General features: G+C 46.8%; 1 protein-coding gene across 17 annotated transcripts in view; it reads right to left on the bottom strand.

Moving 5' to 3' along the window:
• Positions 1–19,822, bottom strand: part of Ank1 (ankyrin 1) — a 188,090-nt gene that overhangs the window by 7,024 nt on the left and 161,244 nt on the right. For 4 of the 17 annotated variants that reach the window (XM_074054602.1, XM_074054598.1, XM_074054601.1 and 1 more), the window contains 4 exons: positions 8,899–9,430; positions 5,451–5,748; positions 1,213–1,296; positions 183–248 (listed from right to left, as the gene is read on the bottom strand). In XM_074054602.1, the coding sequence (XP_073910703.1) occupies positions 183–248; positions 1,213–1,296; positions 5,451–5,748; positions 8,899–9,430 (980 nt within the window). Of the gene's footprint in view, positions 1–104; positions 249–1,212; positions 1,297–1,973; positions 2,460–5,450; positions 5,749–8,898; positions 9,431–9,983; positions 10,101–10,597; positions 10,776–19,822 lie in introns of those variants that run through there. The other 13 variants (XM_074054596.1, XM_074054594.1, XM_074054595.1 and 10 more) reach the window with 9 other exon arrangements.

Below are 19,822 nucleotides of genomic sequence, written 5' to 3'. Positions count from 1 at the left end.
CTAGGAAGAGGTGACCCAAGGAACAGCACTGTGCAGACTGAACTGGAGCAGAGGTGAGGCAGTAGGTGAACAGGGCCTCTGGGAGCCTGCAGACTCCTTAGTACCTTGTCATGTTTCATAAAGTACTCAATAATATCAGCCTCCAGCTCACTAGGGTCCTCCTGGGGCCCCTCAACAATCACCTCCTCGTGCTGCTGGGTGTTGCCGATGCCAGATGAGTCAACCTGCCGAACAACCTTGCGAATGATCTGGAAAAGAGGAGGAAGCCACTGAGACAGAGGTTGAGAACAGCAAGTCCTCACGAGTGAAATGTGGGAGAGAGACAGTCCTTGTCCCCAAGGGACCAAGAAAAGGGACTGGCCTCTGGCTGCCATGGCTTTGTGGGAAAGCTGCACTGGACCATATCAGAGGTCCCAGGATCTGTGAAGGGCTCCTGGTGGTTTTCACATAATGATCAGGTATGGCCACATGCAATGTGGTCCTAGCATTTCATGCTGCCTCTTGCAATGGATGGGAGCTTATGCTGCTTGTTCTACCTCCAGAGCCTGAGGGTGGAGGGCATCTCTCTTCCATCTACAGCAATTCCATTCCGTCCATCCTGCCCCTCATCCATTCATCCAAATATAAAAATACCACTTACTCTCTGTCTGCCATGTGCTCAGAGCCAGAGATGAATGTAATAAGCCAGACATGGCCCCAGTCACAAAGGAGGAAGGATGGATGCAACCACATGGAAGCACAGGAGAAATCCTCTGTGCTCTTTGTTAGCACGGAGTGAACTTGACAGGCCAATCATGCCTACTGAAGGAATTATACACACCAAGTCAATGTAACTCTACATCCTTTGTATTAGAGGAGGCCCCTCGCAGGTTGGGGATAGTTACTCTATTCTCAAACAGCTCATTTTAAGGACGAGACATTGTGGAACTAGGTTTGGATGTTTCACGGGGACTGATCCTTCTGGAACAGGGCATCCTGAGCCATTCAGGCTGAATTGGGCACAGAGACTATGAGGACCTCTATGTGCTACTGCAGAGGACCAAAAGCTCTCAGCTCCTGAGTTGTCCCTCCTGAGCCATGGGGGTGTCCAGCCACAGCTGTGCTCATCCTGCTAGGGCAGCAGCAAGAGGAGTCTGCGAGTTGAGTTCCACCACCTTTCTAACTTCTAACCCCACCAGCCTCTCCCCAGTTCAGGGGACCCTCTGCACCTACCTTCTTGGTGACAATGTTGCCCTGCTCATCCGTGAATTGTTCCTCTGTCACCTGCTCCCCTGGAATATTCTGAAGCTCATCCCCCTGGAATTAGAAAAGGGAAACCCCCAAGACGGTAAGTGGGAGTTTGGGAAGAAGAGCAGCAGCAGTAACAGTCACATCCAACAAATCCTCACGGCCATAAGAAACTCAAGCTCAGCAAGTAGCAGCAGCCAAACCAGGGGCTCCCAGCTGTGGGCAGTGCCCCATGGGGCCACGAGGCCTGAGGCCAGGACTGCATACAGAGCTTGCAAGAGTCTGGGTGCTTTATCTTCACACCAGCAAGCAAAACAGGGATGAGTACACAAGTTTTAAGGAGGTCTTGAGAAAAAGTGGCGAGGCACCTGTTTTATAAGAACTTTACAGTTTAGATATCCAGCCACAGATAATGTTGCCCTGAATGTGACTTGCATGCAATCCCAGAGATGGCTGGTGACAGAAACAGATGAGAACAGGCCTCTTAAGTCCCAGACCTGAGCTCTTTGGGCAGCTATCCATGCTGGGTGCTAGGGAGGTTCTGAGCCCATGCCACACACAGTTCTAGCTCCCAACACAGAACACAATCCTCTCTTCCACAATCCTGGTCCTTCTCTTCCAACATGTCTTTGATCTGAGTTGGCGCTTCCCCCAGCTCCACCCTGCACACAGCACTGCAGTGTTCCCTCTGGTCCTGGCTTCTGGTCCTCCCTTTCAGCCCGATCCTGCCACCTGTCTGGCATTACCTTCAAGAAGACCCGCCGCCGGATTACCCTGGTAGAGACGGTCTCCTCGTCGTCACTCAGGCCCTCACTCTCCCCCAGCTCTTTGTCCAGCTCCTGGTGGATGTGCTTCAGCACAAAGTACAGGGAGCCCTGGACAATGTGCATCACGTTCTGACAGCTGACCAGGAAGAAACCCAGCAGCACCAGGGTGACCAGGAGTTGGGTGATGAAAGTCCACATCCTCACCTTCTTCTACCACCTCACCAGCCGGCCCTCGGGGGACCAGGGGAGCCAGGGGCCCGACCGTGGCCGAAAGCCAACCTCTCATGCTCCTCTTAGACTCCCAAGCCCCCCAGTGACCCTGTCCATCCTGTCTCTGTTCCTCTTTATCCGGTTGGCTTTCTGTTCCTCACTCTTTCTATCTCTCTGAGCAGGACACCAAATGGCCCTTTTAGCTAGGACAGTGCAGCCTGAGTGCCCTTCTGCCCAGCGCGCAGGCTCTGCCCTCACTCCTGGATGACGTCAGGCTACTATAATTTCAGCTCCCAAGCCAGCTGCTGGAACTGTCCAACCCGGCTAAAAGGGAGCTGGCAGGTGCCACGTCCCAGGCTCTCTGGAAGCACACATTAGTCACCATACAGCAGGAATGGGGGGCTTCCTGCTGGCTCATTCCTATGGAAACCGGAGGGAGTTCTGCCCTGGGAAAGTATCTTGTTTGGGAACTCTAGAAAACAAGTTGACCTGAGCTGGAGGCTACTCCTGTGACTCCATGGGCTGCTGCAGTGATCAGAATGATTTCATGGTGCTAGAGGGCTGGGACCAGCTGATACCCAGGATAGTGAAGGATTTATTTAAAAAAATAGACCCAGGGGTGAGTGATTTGCTCAAGCCAAGCCAAACAAGGAGGGGTTCAGTACAGGTGGTGAGGCCACCTGGAAAACCCATAGGCCTCAGTCCTTTTCTTTTCAGGGCACAGTAACCCTACCCTCCAGCATGGAACTGGTGTGTCTATTTAAGGCCTGTCCTCAGACTCTTCCTGTGCTAGGCTAGCACCCACTGAGCAGGAACCATGCATGTTACACTTGCGTTCACAGCCCTGATTCACAAATGCAGCTGCAGCAGCTGTGGCTGAAAGGAATTTCACATTCTGGGTCAGGCTGTTCCCCTTTTGAGTAGCAGCCCAGCCTGACAGGAAGAACAGGCTGGGGCACAGCAAAGTGGTCCCGCAACTTACCTACCATGGGGTCTTGGGAAGGCTGGGCCCCTCCTCTGTGCCTTGGTTTCCTTGTCCATAAAACAGAGATTATAGTGCTCTCCCCACCCCTTCTCAGACTGTGGGGAAGGACCACATGGCAGGTGAACACTAGCACTAGAAATAACAGGTGATCCCAGGCAGCAGTAGCACGCTCTGCTCTGCGGGCCTCGGTCCACGTGTTTTACATTTACTCACTTAAACCTCACTAAAATTGACCAATGGGTCAATTTTCCCATTTTACATAAAGAAGACAGGCAAAGAGAGTTAAAGTAACTTGCCAAGTTAAAGTGTAAGTGAGAATCAGATTTCAAACTCCTAGCCACTCCCCTCCCCAAATAACTTCACTTCAACAAGAAAGTTCCTGGAAAAACAGCAGCCCATGCAAAGGAGCTGGTCATGGGAGGACTTTTAGTTTTAGCGCAGCCAAGAAAAATCGAGGGGGGTGGGGATGATCAGTGGCAGAACACTTGTGTGGCAGGCACGTGACCCTGGATCGTGCTGTTTGAGCTGCAGCATGTGTACACAGAATCCGCCAGGTCCCCAGGGGACCCAAATCCCATATGACATGACATCACTCTATTGCTCTGTCACTGTGGTTAGAGATTCAACAAAAACACTAGCACATGAGAGCTTTGCAAGCCATTCTGGTCCATGGGCCTCATTATCATCCCTCGGGAGCCAGTCAGATGACTACGGACAGTGGCCAGTTCATCTGTCCAAAGGTTTCTAGACCACGGAGGCAATGGGGTCTCTATTTCCTGATTGGGCATGGCAGTCGTGCAATGTAGTCCCCTAAGAATGTGGGAGTAGAAACTGAGTGATTTGGATTCTATTGGTCCTAACATCTGTCCATTATGTAGCCCTGGAGAAAGCCTGAGGCCTCTCCAGGCCTCAGTTTCTGCACTTATAATCCAGGTAGTTGGACACATGATTTAGAAGTGTTCTTTCTGTGATGCCCCTGCTGCCCTGTTTTCTCCTCACCAAGGGCTGACTGTAGAGGGCAGTGGGAAAGTGGAAAAGAATGATCCTGGCTTCCTTCTTTTTCTTGGGGGATTCAGAACAGCCCAAGTCAGGACCAGCTGTGATCTGGGTGGGGCACTTGTTCCTGGGAGTGGTAGGAGTAGGTGCCAAGCCTGATGGAAAAGCATGCCCTAGGTGGCCTGGAGTTAAAAATGGATGTGCCACCTGTCCCGCCCAAGTGCACATACTTGGCAGAGAAGCTTTCTAAATAAAACCCTACTTAATTCCTAGCAGTTCTTTATAGCCAGCAGCTCTGTACCACTGAAGAACCAGCCTCCTTCTGTAGTCCCCAAAGGAGCTTTGCCTGGGCCAAGGTTCAGGGAGGAAGGAAAGAAACAACTATGATGGGGGTGAGACATGGTGCCCAGACAAGGCCTTGGTGATGGACCAAAATTGATGTGGAACACAATTTCAAAACATGCACAGGATGGCAGTGCAAATTTTATAACAACACATAAATCAAAGGCATACGTTAATAAGATATCTGAGATTTGCTTCAACACAGATGTAGGGGAGGGACTGCAGATGAAACAAGACTGGCAATGAGTAGGTAGTTGTGGGATCTGGGAATGTGGAGGAAGGAGCAAAGGGAATAGAGATAACAAAGCAGGCCAAACTGAGGGGGAGGATGGGGAAGGCAAAAGAAGAAGGGAAGAAAGGAGGGAGGGTGGAGAAAGGAAGAGGCTCAGGACAGCATGGATGAAGAGAAGGAAGCTGTCCCTATTCTACTGCCTCCCAATCCAGAGGTCATCCAGAGTCCCAGAAGTCCAAAGCCTGGACACTGGCAGTATTCCAGTCATTCCCTTGATCACCAATGGGGACAATAAGGTGCTGAGAAGAGGGTGGCTGGTGCATGGTCATATGACTCTGGGCTCCAAGTTCTTTCTAAGACATGATGGGCTTTGGGGTCACTCAGATGTCACTTGAGGCCCATGGAGTAGTGAGGCCTTGGGCAAGCTGCCCAGCCGCTCTGATCATCCATAGCCAAGTGGGCTACCATGTGGCTGTAGGGATGGGTGATAGCAACTGCTGTGAGCTCCTTCCCTTCTTAGTAGAGGTCAAGGGGCATAAAGGTAGACTTTGACCTTGTACACTTACTTCAAGAGAAAGCAAAGTCACCATCACAATTTCTAAAGAAAGGAAACATGCTTGGCTCAGGACTCAAGCACATGAGCTTCTGAAGCTGGGAAAGAAGAATGGAGGAGCTCCCCATGGGCTCTCACCTGTACCTCCTGGGAGAAGATGCTGCTGGCTGCCTGCACCCACTCTCCGGGGGACTGAAGGCTCTGTTCCCTGCCCGCCACGGCACTCTTAGCCCCTGGCTGCTCCACCCGCACGAGCTCACTTGCAGACACCAGCACCTTCTCATATTCCTGAGACCCACTGGGCTCCAGCTGCTGGATGGTGGTGACCTTTCTCTGGAATGAGTGTGGGCCTTGTGTGACCTCCGCTTGCCAGGAACCTTGTGTGGTATCTTGCAGGTGAGAGACCATGGAGCCTTGTCTATCCCAGTCCTGCAGTCTGGGGTCCAGATGGGTAACCGATGGCCAGGGAGAGAGAAAGGACAACTGGTCACTCTCAGTCTCTGTTCTCCAAAATAACACCCCTACCCCTCACCCAAGGGCCCTGGCTCAACCAGGACATGGCCTGTACTATCCTCCACCCCTAAGGGTCCAGAGAGTGTGAGCAGGTCATGCAGCTGACAACCCTGGTGGACAGAGCCTTGGGTATCAGTGCCACTGGCCCCCTTCCTTTAAGTGAGCTGCTCTCCTTTCTGAGCTCATGGTGATGGTCCAGACACTGGGGTTCTCACATACATCATCTTACATCCTCAGACTCTGCCCCCCACCTCTGCCCTCTAAGCACTCCCACTGCATAGTCCTCATCGGACAAAGTGACCACCTTCTCCCAGCAGACATGGTCTTCCATGGCTTTAAGAATACCATCCCTGACTGGTTCCTCTCCCTCTTTGGCACTCCTTCTCCAGAAACCTTCATTGGCTCCTCCTGACCTCCTGCTCATGCCATCCACACCATTGCTTAAGTGATCGAATTCCATCCCCAGCTTTACACGAGTCCGGGTGCTCATTGTGCCCAGAGCGTGTCTCCAGCTTGACTCTTTTCCTCAGACTTCAGATGTGTATATCCAACCACTCCTCTGCATCTTCACTTTGGGTCTGTAGTAGGCATCTCAAGGATGGCATGATCATATTCCTATATGGTCTTCCTCCCCATCCTCTCCTCTGCCCTTCCCATGGCACTCAAGTTGGGGAGGATAAGGGCCTCTTTGCCCTTGCAGTTATCAGTAGAGGACAGCAAGGCCCTCCCTCATTTTAGTCAGCAAATCTTTCTGGTCCAATTTTCAAAATGTGTCCTGAACCCAATCACTTCTCACCCCCACTAGCTGCCTCTCAATCTATATCACCATCAGCACTTGCTCCTGACACCTCCATGCTCCCAGCACAGCCACACCAGGCTCTTTTCAAGGCGACAGCCAGATCACATCTCACCTCTGCTTAGACTCCTCCATTGGTGCCCATCTGCCCAATTTCTGGGGGACCTCAGGTTCTGTCCCATTGCCTTCCTGGCCTCATTCTGTTCACTGCCCCACTGCAATGACCTTCTGTCATCCACAGGCTACATACTAGCTGGTCTGCTAGGCATCTTCTCCCCAGGACTCAACACGATTCACATGACTTGAGCAAGACAAAACTTCAGTCCTGCAGAGTTAAGTCTTGCTCAAGTTTGACCTCTGCAGGCCTTCTCTGGCCACCTTACCTGTAATTTCAACCTCCTTCTCTCCTCATGCATGCACAGCTCCTGTCTGCATCTCTGTTGTGTTTTTCCTTTTAGCACTTATCATTACCCAATATTTCTACTTTAATTACAGTCACCTCTTCATACCCAAGGGAGACTGGTTCCAGGACCCTCACGAATGCCACAGTCTGTGGATGTTCAAGTCCCTTCCAGAAAATGGCACAGAATTTGTATATAGCCTATCAGCATCCTCTGTACTTTAAATCATCTCTAGATCAATTAAAATACCTAATAGAATATGGTTCCTATCCTGTATTGTTTAGGGAATAATGATAAGAAAAAAGTCTATACATGTATAGTATGGGCACAGTTTTTTCTTAATATTTTTGATCCATGGTTGGTTGAACCCATGGATTTGGAATCTGAATATGAGGGCTGACTGCACATTTTATTTATTTTATCTTATTTCTTGTCAATTTCCCCACTTCAACAGGTAGATACATTTGTCTGATTTGTCAGTGCCCTTACTGCAAGCATCTAGGCACTTTTTATAGGTGTCTCCTTGCATACAGTAGGCGCTCACTAAGTACTGTCTCTGAGTGAAAGAAATTCACCTGTCCACAATGGATAGCTGACCAAGGTCACAGAGCCAGGAAGTTATACAACCAGGCTGCTCTGTTATAACAGAGCAGTGTCTAGCACACGGTAGGCATTCAACAGATGCATGTTAAACGAATGGCTACCACATTGTGTTGGAACACGGCCTCTCTCATGGGCATTTCACTGCAAACCCTCATGGGCTCATCTGTCCAATACTTCCCACTGATCAAGGGATTCATTTGGGAAACAAAATGAATTCTCTGCTGGCTTATGAATTTAAACAATGCTCTTTTCCCTCCCATGATGGTCAGCACTGAGTGGACCCTGTGGAATGGCCAGCCTACCAGTTGGTAAGCAGGGAAAGTGAGAGCAGTCCCCCTGGCCAGGCCATTCCTGAGCTCCTTGGTGGCTACCACCTTCTGGGCCATCTCTTTGCTTTAGGGAAAACTTATTAAGCAAAGTGGCATGCAGAAAAGAGCCTCTGTCCTTCATCTCCTTTGCCAGCTCAGGGAGGAACGCCCAGCTCATGTCTGCCTCATCCATGTTCTACCACAAAGGCTTAGCTCTTAAGACTTGTCTGGACTCAGCACAGTACTGGGGGTCCGACTGGTGTTCACTGCTATGAGAGTGGGAACTCAAAAGGCTTGGCCCTGGGCCTGGACTCCTAGTGTCTGCAGACGCCATGAGTCCTCGTGCTCAAACTGTTTCCCTGCCCTGCATGCACAGCGCCCTGTCTCAGCATAGTAGGCTGGACCGTTGCTTAACCATTGAAAGCTCTGTCCAGCCCAGATGTCACCTTCTCCTCTAGCCTCTCTTGTTCAGAGGGGATCTGTGGAGAGGCCACCATTGTCAGCTCTATCACATGTAGATCGTTTGTACTCAGACAGCTTCCCTGGGTCCTGGTGTTGCCAGGTGTCTAAAGATGGCCTTCAGCAGTAAGCGCAGGGTGGGGACAGGAGCCCGTAGCACCGCTCCTCAGCAGCATGTAGCACTACAGCTTCCCAAACCTGATGACCCATCTCCTAAGTATACTCTGGCTGTCTCAACACCTCTCAGTATCTCTCCTACTGGCCATACCCCAGAGGGAGAGGGATTGGCAGGGAACTAGTATTTGCAGATCACAGCTTGATTCTTTTGTACGGTGGCTGCAAAAGCAACTGGTGTCATACAGGACTTATTTGCTCCAGGGCATTTAGAAGTCATGGTCAGGGTCAGCTGCAGCATCTAGGCTTTCTCCCTTCTCACCCCAGGCACAATCTCACCCAGAAGCTCAGGAAGACAAAAGGGACCTCAGCCACTGCAGTCCAGCCCTTACCTGTTCTGGCTCCTCTCCAGCACCTGACTGGGCAAGTCTGTGGTTCGGGCATGTGCCCTCTGCTGGCCTGAAACAAGAGACACTTCAGTCTCTGAGTCCTGTCCTGCACCTGAGTCTTCCTGCCTCTTCTCTTCTGACCTCTGACCTTCCTCTTGGCCAAGCAAATCGGCAAGGCCATTTGTGGCATCTGAATCCACTGTGTCGTCCTCCACAAGGTCCTGAGAGCCCAGTTCCAGGCCCTGCGGCTCCTCTGAGAGCGCCCCCTCCAACTTCCACTCTTGTGTGGTGTCAGAGTCCTCGGCCTTGCTGCACTCCAGAGAGGAGTCCTCAGCAGTGACCAGGGAAGGTGTGAGACCTGCGGACCACACCCGCATGTCAGACATCTCCAGCATGGCGTCATGCTCCGTGGCCGCCAGGGGGATGGCGTCTATGACAGCCACCTCGTTCCAGTACTGGTCTGCACGCAGCGGAGAGGGAAGCGCGTAGTGCAGGGAGGCAGGGGACAGCAGCTCGTCCTGCAGTGAGGAGTAACCTGGAGGGGCAGACAGAGGGCAACATGCTCCAGAAGCGATTTTTGTCCCACACGCTCACGTGCAAGTCCACGCACACGCACGCACACAGGCACAGCCACAGAAAGGCATGCACGTTCGGGGCGGGGACTTTCCAAGCTCCAAGTCAAATACTCAGGCCTTGTGGCTGCTGCCAGGACCCCCTAGCAAGAGAGACAAGACTCTGAGCTGGGCAGGGGCAGCCAGGGAGGGTGAGAGGGGGCTCCTTTGCTAGATAGCAAAGAACCACGAATGGAATTCTTTCTTATCCAGTCCAGAGCACTAGATAAAGAAGGTTTTATCCAAAGGGCTTGCGCTCCAATCTGCCTCTGATCACATGAAAGCCCCACCTCTCCGCAGGAGAAAATATTGCTGGTTTTTTTTTTTTTTTTTTTGCTCAAACTTCACTTTTAGCACAGTCTTTAGGGTCCTGTTAGGAGTGTACCTTAAAAGGGAGAGTGTGGCCCACCCAGGACCAGGGTCAGTAACCAGGCTGCCCTATGGGGGTCTAGCAGGGTACACTGAACATCCACAGACCTCAGTGCGATGGTCAAATGGGAAACAGGCTTCTGGTTTGGCATGAAGTGACTTTTCCTCAAGTTGCATATTGGTTCCAGAAACTTTGAATGATCTACAGTGGCACAGGTGAGGGTTCTAAGGGTTCAAAAATGGGGGCAAGGTCAGAGGGCACCAGGCACTCTTGCCCTGCTGCTCTTTTTCCGCAGTCCCTGAGCTATCCACCCACTCCTCTATGACAACCCGGTGGGATGAGAGACGGCCAACTTGGCCTTGGATGTCTGGTCTAGAGTCACCTGGGCCTGCCCACACACCTGCTGCCTTCTCAGACATGAATCCCTGATGGTGATTTGCTTGGCTTTGACATGGGTTCCCCAAGGCCCAGAAGTTATTATGAGGTGTGTGTGTGTGTGTGTGTGTGTGTGTGTGTGTGTGTGTGTGTGTGTGTCTGTATCTGTATGTGTGTCTGTGTGTGCAGGGAGCCTTAGGGTCCATCAGGGGCTCCTCAGCCCTCCTCTAGCCAGGAGTTGAAAGTGGGCGTCTGATTCCTACCCAGAGTAGTCCTGTTTTGTGGAGGGGGAAAACACTGGAAGACAAGATTCTCCACTTGGCTCAGCTTGTCTGAGGAGCAAGGGAGCAGGAGCACATCTACAACTGGAGGATCCAGACCTTAGCCCCGCCTCCGCCGATCCTCCAGGATAGCTCCTTTGTGCGGCCTCCTCTGTGCTCTCAGCTCTGGGCCTCACACAGCTTTCCACGGCCTCTGCCTCTGTGGGTACTGTCTCCACTATCCTCATCCACCTGCTTGCTCAACTGAAAAACATTCACCGATGTCCAGTTTCATGCCAGGCCCTGTGCTAAAGGGCTGAGGATTACAAACACAAAAACACACGTATATACACAGACAAGATCTCTTTCCCGCTTTTTTTTTTTATGATGGCTTTTGGACGAGAACAACTTGGCTTGGTTTCCCTGACCTTTGAGCCTGTCCTATGTCCCCTCACTGGGCTGGTTCCCAGAACTGTAAACCCTTTGAGGATGGGCTACCTGCTTAGGACAGGACTGTGGACCCAATGGCCCCAGTGGCTGCTGCAGAGTTCTCTGTATTGTGAGGGGACACAGCCTCCAGAACAGAATGACCTCCTTCAGCTTCAGTGAACCACCATCACTAATATTTACCCATGGGTGCAGAGGGCCAGAAGCCAGGCCAGGTGCAAGACATCCCTTCTTTCTCTTCCTCTTCTCAGAGTTTTCCTCCTGACTGATCTCTTTCTACTAGTCTAAGTCCCAAAATTAGGGGGAAGGGAAGAGACCTTGACATGGTGGGGGCTGTGTGGTGGTAGAGACTAAGGGCAAGTCCTTTCACCTCTGGCCAAACCAGGAGGAATAAGGAGGCAGGAGGGCAGGAGAAATGGTAGGTCAGATCTTACCATGATATTAACTCCAGGTCACTGCATATGAAGCTGTGACCTGAGGAACTGGGAAGCCAGGGCAATGGCTTTCAACTCTCCCTATAAATCTTCCCATATGTACGAGCAGAACAAGTTAGAGTCATGGAATTGCTAATTTTCTTATTATTCTTGCAAGCAATATTACACTATCTACATTATTCATTGAGCATCTACTTAGCACAAACATATCTAACATGTATTTTTAGTTGTCATAACAACCCTATAAGGAGAGCAGTATTATTCCTTTATAGATTAAGAAACTAGAGTTTAGCAACTTGCTTAAGGTTACACAGTAAGTGTAGTCTTTTCACTAGATTTTACCATGAATCTCTTAAATTAGCTTTACTATTTTAAGAGAATAGTGGAATACAATAAACGCACATGTTTAAAGTGGATAATTTTGTAAGTTCTAACACAAGTATACACCTATGAAGCCATCAGCATAAGAAGAGAGCAGTCATCACCCCAGGCTTCCTCATGCAACTTTGTAATCTTCCCCTTCCCCCAACTCCCACTCACCCCAAACCATCCCCAGACAACTGTTTATCTGCTTTTTGTCACTAATAATTAGTTGGCATGTCTTAGAGTTTTATATAAGTGAAACCGTACCATTTGTACTCTGTTTTTGTACAGAGGGGAGGGGAGTCTGATTTCTTTCACTCAGCCTAGCCATTCAGGGTTGATCTGTGCTGTTACACGTACCAATAACTCATGCACATTGTGGCTGAACTGCATCTCATTGGATGGGTCCACCAGAATTTGCATCTCTATTTACTTTTTGCTAATGGACATTTGGATTGCCTCCCGTTTGTGGCTACTACAAATAATGCTGCCAGTTTGCAGAAACACATGCTGTCTTTTCTCCTGGGTGAATTCCTAGAAGTAGAATGACTGGATCCTACAGCAGGTATGTATTTAACCCTCTAAGAAAGGACTACAGTGCTTTCCCTAGTGTGGTGGTGCCACTTACAGTCCCACAAGCAGAGTCTAGATCCCATCAACACTTGGTATGATTAGCTTTCTAAATTTTAGTTTTCTTACAGAAGTGCAATGGTATTTCCTTATAGTTTTAATCTGTACTTCCCTCAAGACTAATGCCTCTTTTCCATCTGTAGATATTCCGGGTTAAGTGCTGAAATCTTTTATCCATTCTAAAAATTGAGTTGTTTTCTTATTATTGAGTTTTGAGAGTTCTTTAAACACTCCAGATACATCTTGTATCAGATGACATTTGCTAATATTTTCTCCCAATCTGTAGCTTGTTTTTTCATTTTCTTAAGTGTTTAATTGTGATGAAGTCTAACTTATCAATTTGTTCTTTTATGGATTACACTTTTGTTGTATTTAATAAATCTCTGCCTTCTCCAAGATTTCTAAGTTTTTTTCTTATGTTTCCCTCTAGCAGTTTTATAGTGTTAGGCTTTGTATTTAATCTATGATCCATTTTATTTTTACATATATTGCAAGGAATGAATCCAAGTTCATCTTAGTTTAGATTTTTTTGCATGAATGTTCATGAAGAATATTAGTTTGCAGTTTCTTTTTCTTGTAATTTTGTTAAATACCAGAAATGATGGTCTCATATAATTAAATGGAATGTGTTACCTTCCTTTAAATTTCCTAAATGAATTGTTTCTTCCTTAAATGTTTAGTAAAATTACCAGTGAAGCTATATGGACTTGAAGTTTTCTTCATGGGAATGTTTTAAACTATATATTTAATTTCTTTTATTTATGTAAGTCTATTCAGTTTATTTCTTCCTAAGCTTTAATAGTTTGTGTCTTTCAAGGTTACATCAATGTCATGTATGTTTTAATTTATTCAAATTGTAATATTCCTTTATTATCCCCTTAATATCTACAGAGACTGTAGTGACGTCACTTCTCTTATTGCAACACTAATCACTTTTGTCTTCTCTTTTTTCTGATCAGTCTGACTGGGGATTTATCAATTTTTTTGACCTTTTCAAACCAACAGGTCTTGATTCCATTGATTTTCTAAAAGGTGTTCCTTTCAATTTCATTGACTTACACTCTTGGCCTTTGTTGTTTCTTTTCTTTTCCTTCGGTTAAATTTGCTCTTTTTTTCTAATTTCTTAGGGTGGAAAGTGGGGTTTGGAGAGCTCTCATTGCTTTGCTTTTTGCTTTTTCAGACAGTCTTACTATGTAGCCTAGGCTTGTGTTGAACAAAAGTGTTGCTTCTGCAGGGATTACAAGCATGTACTGCCATGCCTGGCTACATGTTTTCTTTTCTAATGTAGGCCTTAAGTGCTTTAAATTTTTCCTAAGTACTGCTTTAGTGGCATCCCATAAATTTTGAACCTGTGTGTTTATTTTCATTTGATTAAAAATATTTCCTAATTTTTCTTTTGTTTTACTCTTGCCTATGGATTATTTAGAAGTATATTATTTCATTTCTAAATATTTGGGATTTTCCAGCTATTATACTGTTACTGGTTTCTGACTTAATTACAGTATTACCAAAAAACATACTGTATATGACTTGAAACCTTTTCGATTTATAGAAACATATTTTAATGTGTTATTAGCTATAACTTAATATTTTAGTTTTTGCTTTAGGGCTTAATATATATATACACAAAGAACCTATCACAGTCTACCTGAAGTGAGAGTGTACCACTTGGCCTACAGCATGAGAACATTAAACAGTATCTCAATGTTTCCATCCTGACTTTTCTATCATTATCATTAATACATTTTACTTTTTTCTGTGTGTGTGGTACTGGGTTTGAACTTAGTTCAAACCTGCTAGGCAGGCACTCTACCACATGAGCCATGGCCTCAGCAATTCTGTGCTTTTAGTTATTTTTCAGACAGGGTCTCAGATTTTTGTCTGGGGCCTGCTTTGGACCATGATCCTCCTACCTGTGACCTTCTATGTAGCTGTAATCACAGCCAGGCACCATGCCCAGGTTGTTTGTTGAAATAAGGTCTTGATAACTTTTTTAACAGGGCTGGCCTTGAACCATGATCCTAAAGATCTCTGCCTCCCAAGTAGCTAGGATTACAGAAGTAAGCCATTGCGTCTGGCCATTATATTTTACTTTTACATGTGGTATAAACCCAGTATTACATTGCTATTATTTTTTTGTTAGGTCATTATCATAGCAGATTTAAATATGAGAAAATAAGCCTAACATACTTATTCCTGTAGTTAACATTTTTGGACCTATTTGTTCTTTTGTGTAGCTCTGTATTTATGTCTGCTGTCATTTTCCTTTGGATTAAAGAACTTTTTGTTTTTAAGAATGTGTAGTGTGGATCTCCTGGTGATGAATACTTTCAGCTCTTGCAGGCCTGGAAAAGTCTTTATTTTGCCTTCATTTTGAAAGTTACAATTGCTAGGTATAGAAGTCTAGCCTACTTTACAGATGTTCTCTTCTTTTTTGGTGGTGCTGGAGACCAAAGCCACAGTTTCCCATATGTTAGGCAAGCACTCGACCACTGAACTATACTTTCAGCCCTACCTGTTCTTTTTTCCCTTAAAGACTTAAAAATGTGAGTCAGGTTCTGGTGGCTCACACATGTAATCCTAGCTACTTGGGAGGCTGAGATCTGAGGATCTCAGTTTGAGGCCAGTCTGGGCAAACAGTTTGTGAGACCCCATCTCCAAAATAACGAGAGCAAGATGGACTGGAGGCGTGGCTCAAGCAGTACAGCACCTGCTTTGCAAGTGTGAAGCCCTGAGTTCAAACCCCAGAGTTCAAACCCCAGTCCACTTTAAACCCATCATTTTCTTGCTCATTGTCTCCAAGACATCTTCTTTTACCCTTATTTCATTTATTTATTTTGCAGTGCTGGGTCTCCAACCCAGAGCATTGCCTGCCAGGACAGTGCTCTATCACTGATTTCACTCTTATGAATTTCTTATTTTTCATGTCCATGTTATCCTTATTTTTGTTCCCAGTACAGAAAGCATTTCTTTTTTCTGTCTGTCTGGTTTTGCGCAGTTTGCTTGCAATATGATGGGTATAGTTGCTAAAATGCTTCCTGTGCATGGAGTTCATGATACTTATTGGATCAATGTATTTATAATTTTTATCAAAATTGGAAAATTTTTAGCCATCATTTCTTCAAATACTTTTCCTGTCCTCTAATTTTAATATATTGGGTCCTTTGAAACTGTCTCATAGCTCATTAATGCTTCAAGACTTTTTCTTTTCTTCTTTTTTTTAAAAAGAATTGGTGTTGGGAATGGAACCGAGGGCCTTGCTCATGCTAGGCAAGTGCTCTACCATTGAGCTATACCCACGACCCTTAAGTTTCTGATGCTAAATTCACTAATCTTTTCTTTTGCAATGTTCAATCCAGTGTATCTTTCATCCTATACATTAGGATGTTTCACTTCTTGAAGAATAGTTTGAGACTTTTATAAAATACCGCCCATGTCTCGACTTCTTGAGCACATGAAACACTGTTGTGATATGTGTGCTGCCATCCTTATCTGCTAACCTGTATCAGTTCTGGTCTGTTTCAATCTCTTTTTGTCCTCATCATGGATTGGATTTTCCTGCCTCTTTGTATATTTGGCAATCTATAATTGGCTGCCAGATGTGTGAGTTTCACCTTTTTGGTGCTAAATCTTTTTGGAATCTTATAAATATCCCTAAGTTTTGTTCTGTTATATAGTTAAGTTATCTGGAAACAGTTTGATCCTTTTGGATTTTGCTTTCTGGATTTATGAGGCAGGGCTTGACGTAGGGTTGCCTTCTGACGCAAGGCCCCTCTCTGTCCCAATCAATGTCCGTGAATGATCAGTCTGACTGCTGGGAATAGCTGGTTAACTAACATCCAGCTGAGACTTGGAAGGGACTCTCTGTAGGTCTCCAGAGTTCTCTGCTTGTATAGCTGTCTTCTCTCTGGTCCTCTATCTTGGGAAGTCTAGCTGCCTTGGTCTCCCTTGTCTCCACCACTTCTGGGTCTCCCTAGAAACTCTTTCAAGGCAGGAGTCCACGCAAAATCAGAGGGCTCAACCTCATTTATTAATCATGCCTGTTCCTTGCTGTCTAATATCAATGTCTTGAAAATTGTTGTCTTATGTATTTTGTCCATTTTTTATTTGCTTTAAGCACAAGGGTATGCCTTGTCCCTGTCTCCCTGTCTTGGGCAGAAGTGGCACGCATCATAAACAGCTTCTAAGACATGGCCAGATGACATAGCTACCCTTGGGAATCAACAAAGCTTGAGAGGACTGGGAGAGCATAATTCTGCTGGCCATAAAACACCTGAGGCTATTCTTGGAAATCCTTTGCATATTTCCACCTTGAAACTTCCATGGTGTCCATTTTAATGGAATTTCACCTGAACAAAAATATGTGCGTGGAAAGAGTACATGCAGCTTTTGCTTGTTACCCTGGGCCTCCTCTGGTGACAGTCTTCAGGATGCATGCCCTGCTGCTCCCTCTCATCTCCAGGGGACACCACCACCCACACAGACTTAGGTTTGAGGCTCTCAGCAGCTACAGACGTGGTACTGGTGGGCTTACTATTAGGTGGGAGCCATGGGCACTACAGTCCATGTATCCTTGTGAGGAATGTCTCACAAGCTAAGAGAAACCAGACCACAGAAACATCTACTGTGTGTTCTGTGCTGTTTCAGAAGAGCCTGTATCTCTAGGACTCTCATGCAGCTCTGTCACACTTGGGTCACCAGTCCATCTCTCAGTCTAGAGACTTCTCATTCTTATGGTTGGTGAATCAGGTAAGAGGCAACCACATATATTTTGGTGTGGAGTACAGTCCATTGTACCCTCCTCATCTCAGATTATCATCCTGGTTTGGCAATAACCCAGATGTAATTATCATCCTATTAACTTAATGTCAGTATCCAACAAAAGATGTGGAGAGATAACTTGGCCTCAATTAGGAGTTCTATTTCACCAGCTATATTCATTTGAATTCCAAATAGACATTAATATGTACAGACCAAATGGAGTTGACATGGTTGTGAGATGTCCATATGAGAAATCTGTTTGTTTTCAGGAACATGCAATTTTTTTTCTTTATAGGCAATTTTTCTTTATGTCTATTCCATAGACTTGGAGTAGTTCCCTCCTGTGCAGGAGAAGCTAACTGACCTTTTTTTTTTTTTTTTATGGCTGTACTCATGGCCTTCTGCTTGCTATGCAGGCATGCTGCCATTTGAGCCACTCAGCTATTTTTGCTTTACTTATTTTTTGAATAGGGTCTCCAGTTTTTCCCAGGGTGGACCTGGACTGTGATCTTCCCATTTATGCTTCTTGAGTAGCTGGGATAACAGGTGCATGCTGCCACACCCAGCTTTTTATTGGTTGAGATGGGGGGGGTCTCACAAACTTTTTGCCCTGGCTAGCTTTGAACTACAATTCTATGGATTTCTGCCTCCCAAGTAACTGGGATTACAGAAATAAACCACTGCACCCGGCCTAACTGGTCTTTTGACCTGATCCTTTAACCTTCCCCGCCAGAAAGGGACCTACTTCATTAACACCATTTGCTTTTCTCTCATTGTTATCCTGAGTCCCTGTGGCTTCAAAGGGAGACCCAGAGAAGCAGAGAAATGAGGTAAAGCAAGGTGACAGTAGGAACAATGCACAGATCTGGGCTGGCATGTGGCTCTGCCCAGAGACAGTCAGAGATAGGCCAGGAGGTGTTGTCTCCCCAGCTCTACACCTTAGATCCTGTCTGTTCCTTCTTACCAGACCAGAAGGGCACTAGAAGTGAGACAGCTTTTTGGAACAGGGATGAGGCTGGGAAAGCATACAGAAGCCAATATTGGTGACTAGAAAGGAAAAAGGGACCAAGCGAGGCATCTATTTGTAGTATGTGCTCTGGCTGAGACAGAGGCATGCAGGGCCCAGGCCCATCAGGAGACCTGCTGTGGAGGCACTGCAGAGGGCCTCTTGAGGGTGAACAGAGCAGCCAGGAAGTATGGATGCATTTGATTCGGGACCATCTAAAATCACCAAAGCAGGGAGAGGACTCCTCTGAAAACTTAGGTAGATCATATCATTCTTTTGCTCAAAACCCACTGAACAAAATCCATCATCCTTATGATGGTCTCTAGGGCTGGCCTCAGCTGTCCCTCAGGCCTCTTCTCTGTTCCCTTTCTTACTCCTCCTGCTTCAGCTCCTCTGCCCCTCACTATTCTGTAAATGCACAGGCACAGTGCCCTTCTGGAATCTTCTTTCTCGGTTGTCTATGCATGGCTCACTTTCTCATATCTTTGTTCAAAGCAACCACCCCATCACACTGTTTAATTCTGTAGCTCCCTCATGCTCGTCTATTTCCCTACACCACATTTAGTGGCCTGCTAGTGCATTTATGGTTCCTTCACATATTATGCTATTGGCTCTCCTGACAAGAGGGGAGTTCCACAAAGGCAGTTTTGTCTCACTCTCTTGTCTATTTAAGAACTGATGTGGAAAAAGACACTGGTATCCCATGACCAAGTGCAGTGGTTCACACCTGTAATCCTAGCTATCTGGGAAGCTGAGATCAGAAGGATTGAAGTTTTATGCCAGACTGAGCAAATAGTTCACATGACCCCATCTCCAAATTCATGGATGGGATGAATTCAAGTATGATATATTGCAAGAACTTTTGTAAATGCCACAATGTACCCCCCACTCAGCACAACAATAAAAAAAATTACAGAGCAAAAATGGACAGGAGGTGCGGTTCAAGCAGTAGAGCGCCTGTTTTGCAAGTGCGAAGCCCTGAGTACAAATCTAAGTTTCACCATAAATAAATAAATAAATAAACTGACTTATCCCCCTGCCTAGAACAGTGCCTGGCATGGCATGTAGCATATGTTTGAAAAATACTTGCCAAATGGGCCAACCCACTGCAACACAGCCCTGGTTACCAGACACAGGGCACACAGAAAACCCAATGACTCAAATGCACAGGCACAGTGGTCTCTAGGCCTGACTGTAGCCAGGAGTTCTGTGGCCAATGGAGACTTTCCTTATCAAGACTCAAGGAGTTCTAATGACCTGCTAGTACCATAGGTACCTAATTTGGGCACAAAATGAAAATCTTGGGGGATGTAACTTGATCGAAAATGGGCAGGAATATTAAGATGTCCATAGACAGGGACCAATGTTTGGTGGGTTAGATTTCCCAGTGTTTGTAGAATGTCTCAGTTGCTCCCTTTATCCCTTGGTTAAGGGGTGCTAGCCTACTTAGGAGCCCTGCAATGTTCCAACCAGGTCCCCTGGGGAGCACCTGCGACCCCTGAGGGTGTGAACCTGCAGGGTGAGCGGAGCACACAGTCAGCAGCCATTACAAAGTGACACAGACAACATGCCGTGCACACACACACACACAGATGCCCATGGGACAGCTATGAGACATGTGGGGGTGGGGCTGGGAGTCGGTGACATGCATCTGTGGAGGTTGACAGCTC

Source organism: Castor canadensis, chromosome 14, assembly GCF_047511655.1.
Source record: "Castor canadensis chromosome 14, mCasCan1.hap1v2, whole genome shotgun sequence".
Taxonomy (NCBI): domain Eukaryota; kingdom Metazoa; phylum Chordata; class Mammalia; order Rodentia; family Castoridae; genus Castor; species Castor canadensis.
The sequence above is the reverse complement of the archived record's forward strand: the minus strand, read 5'-3'. Positions and strand labels throughout refer to the sequence as shown.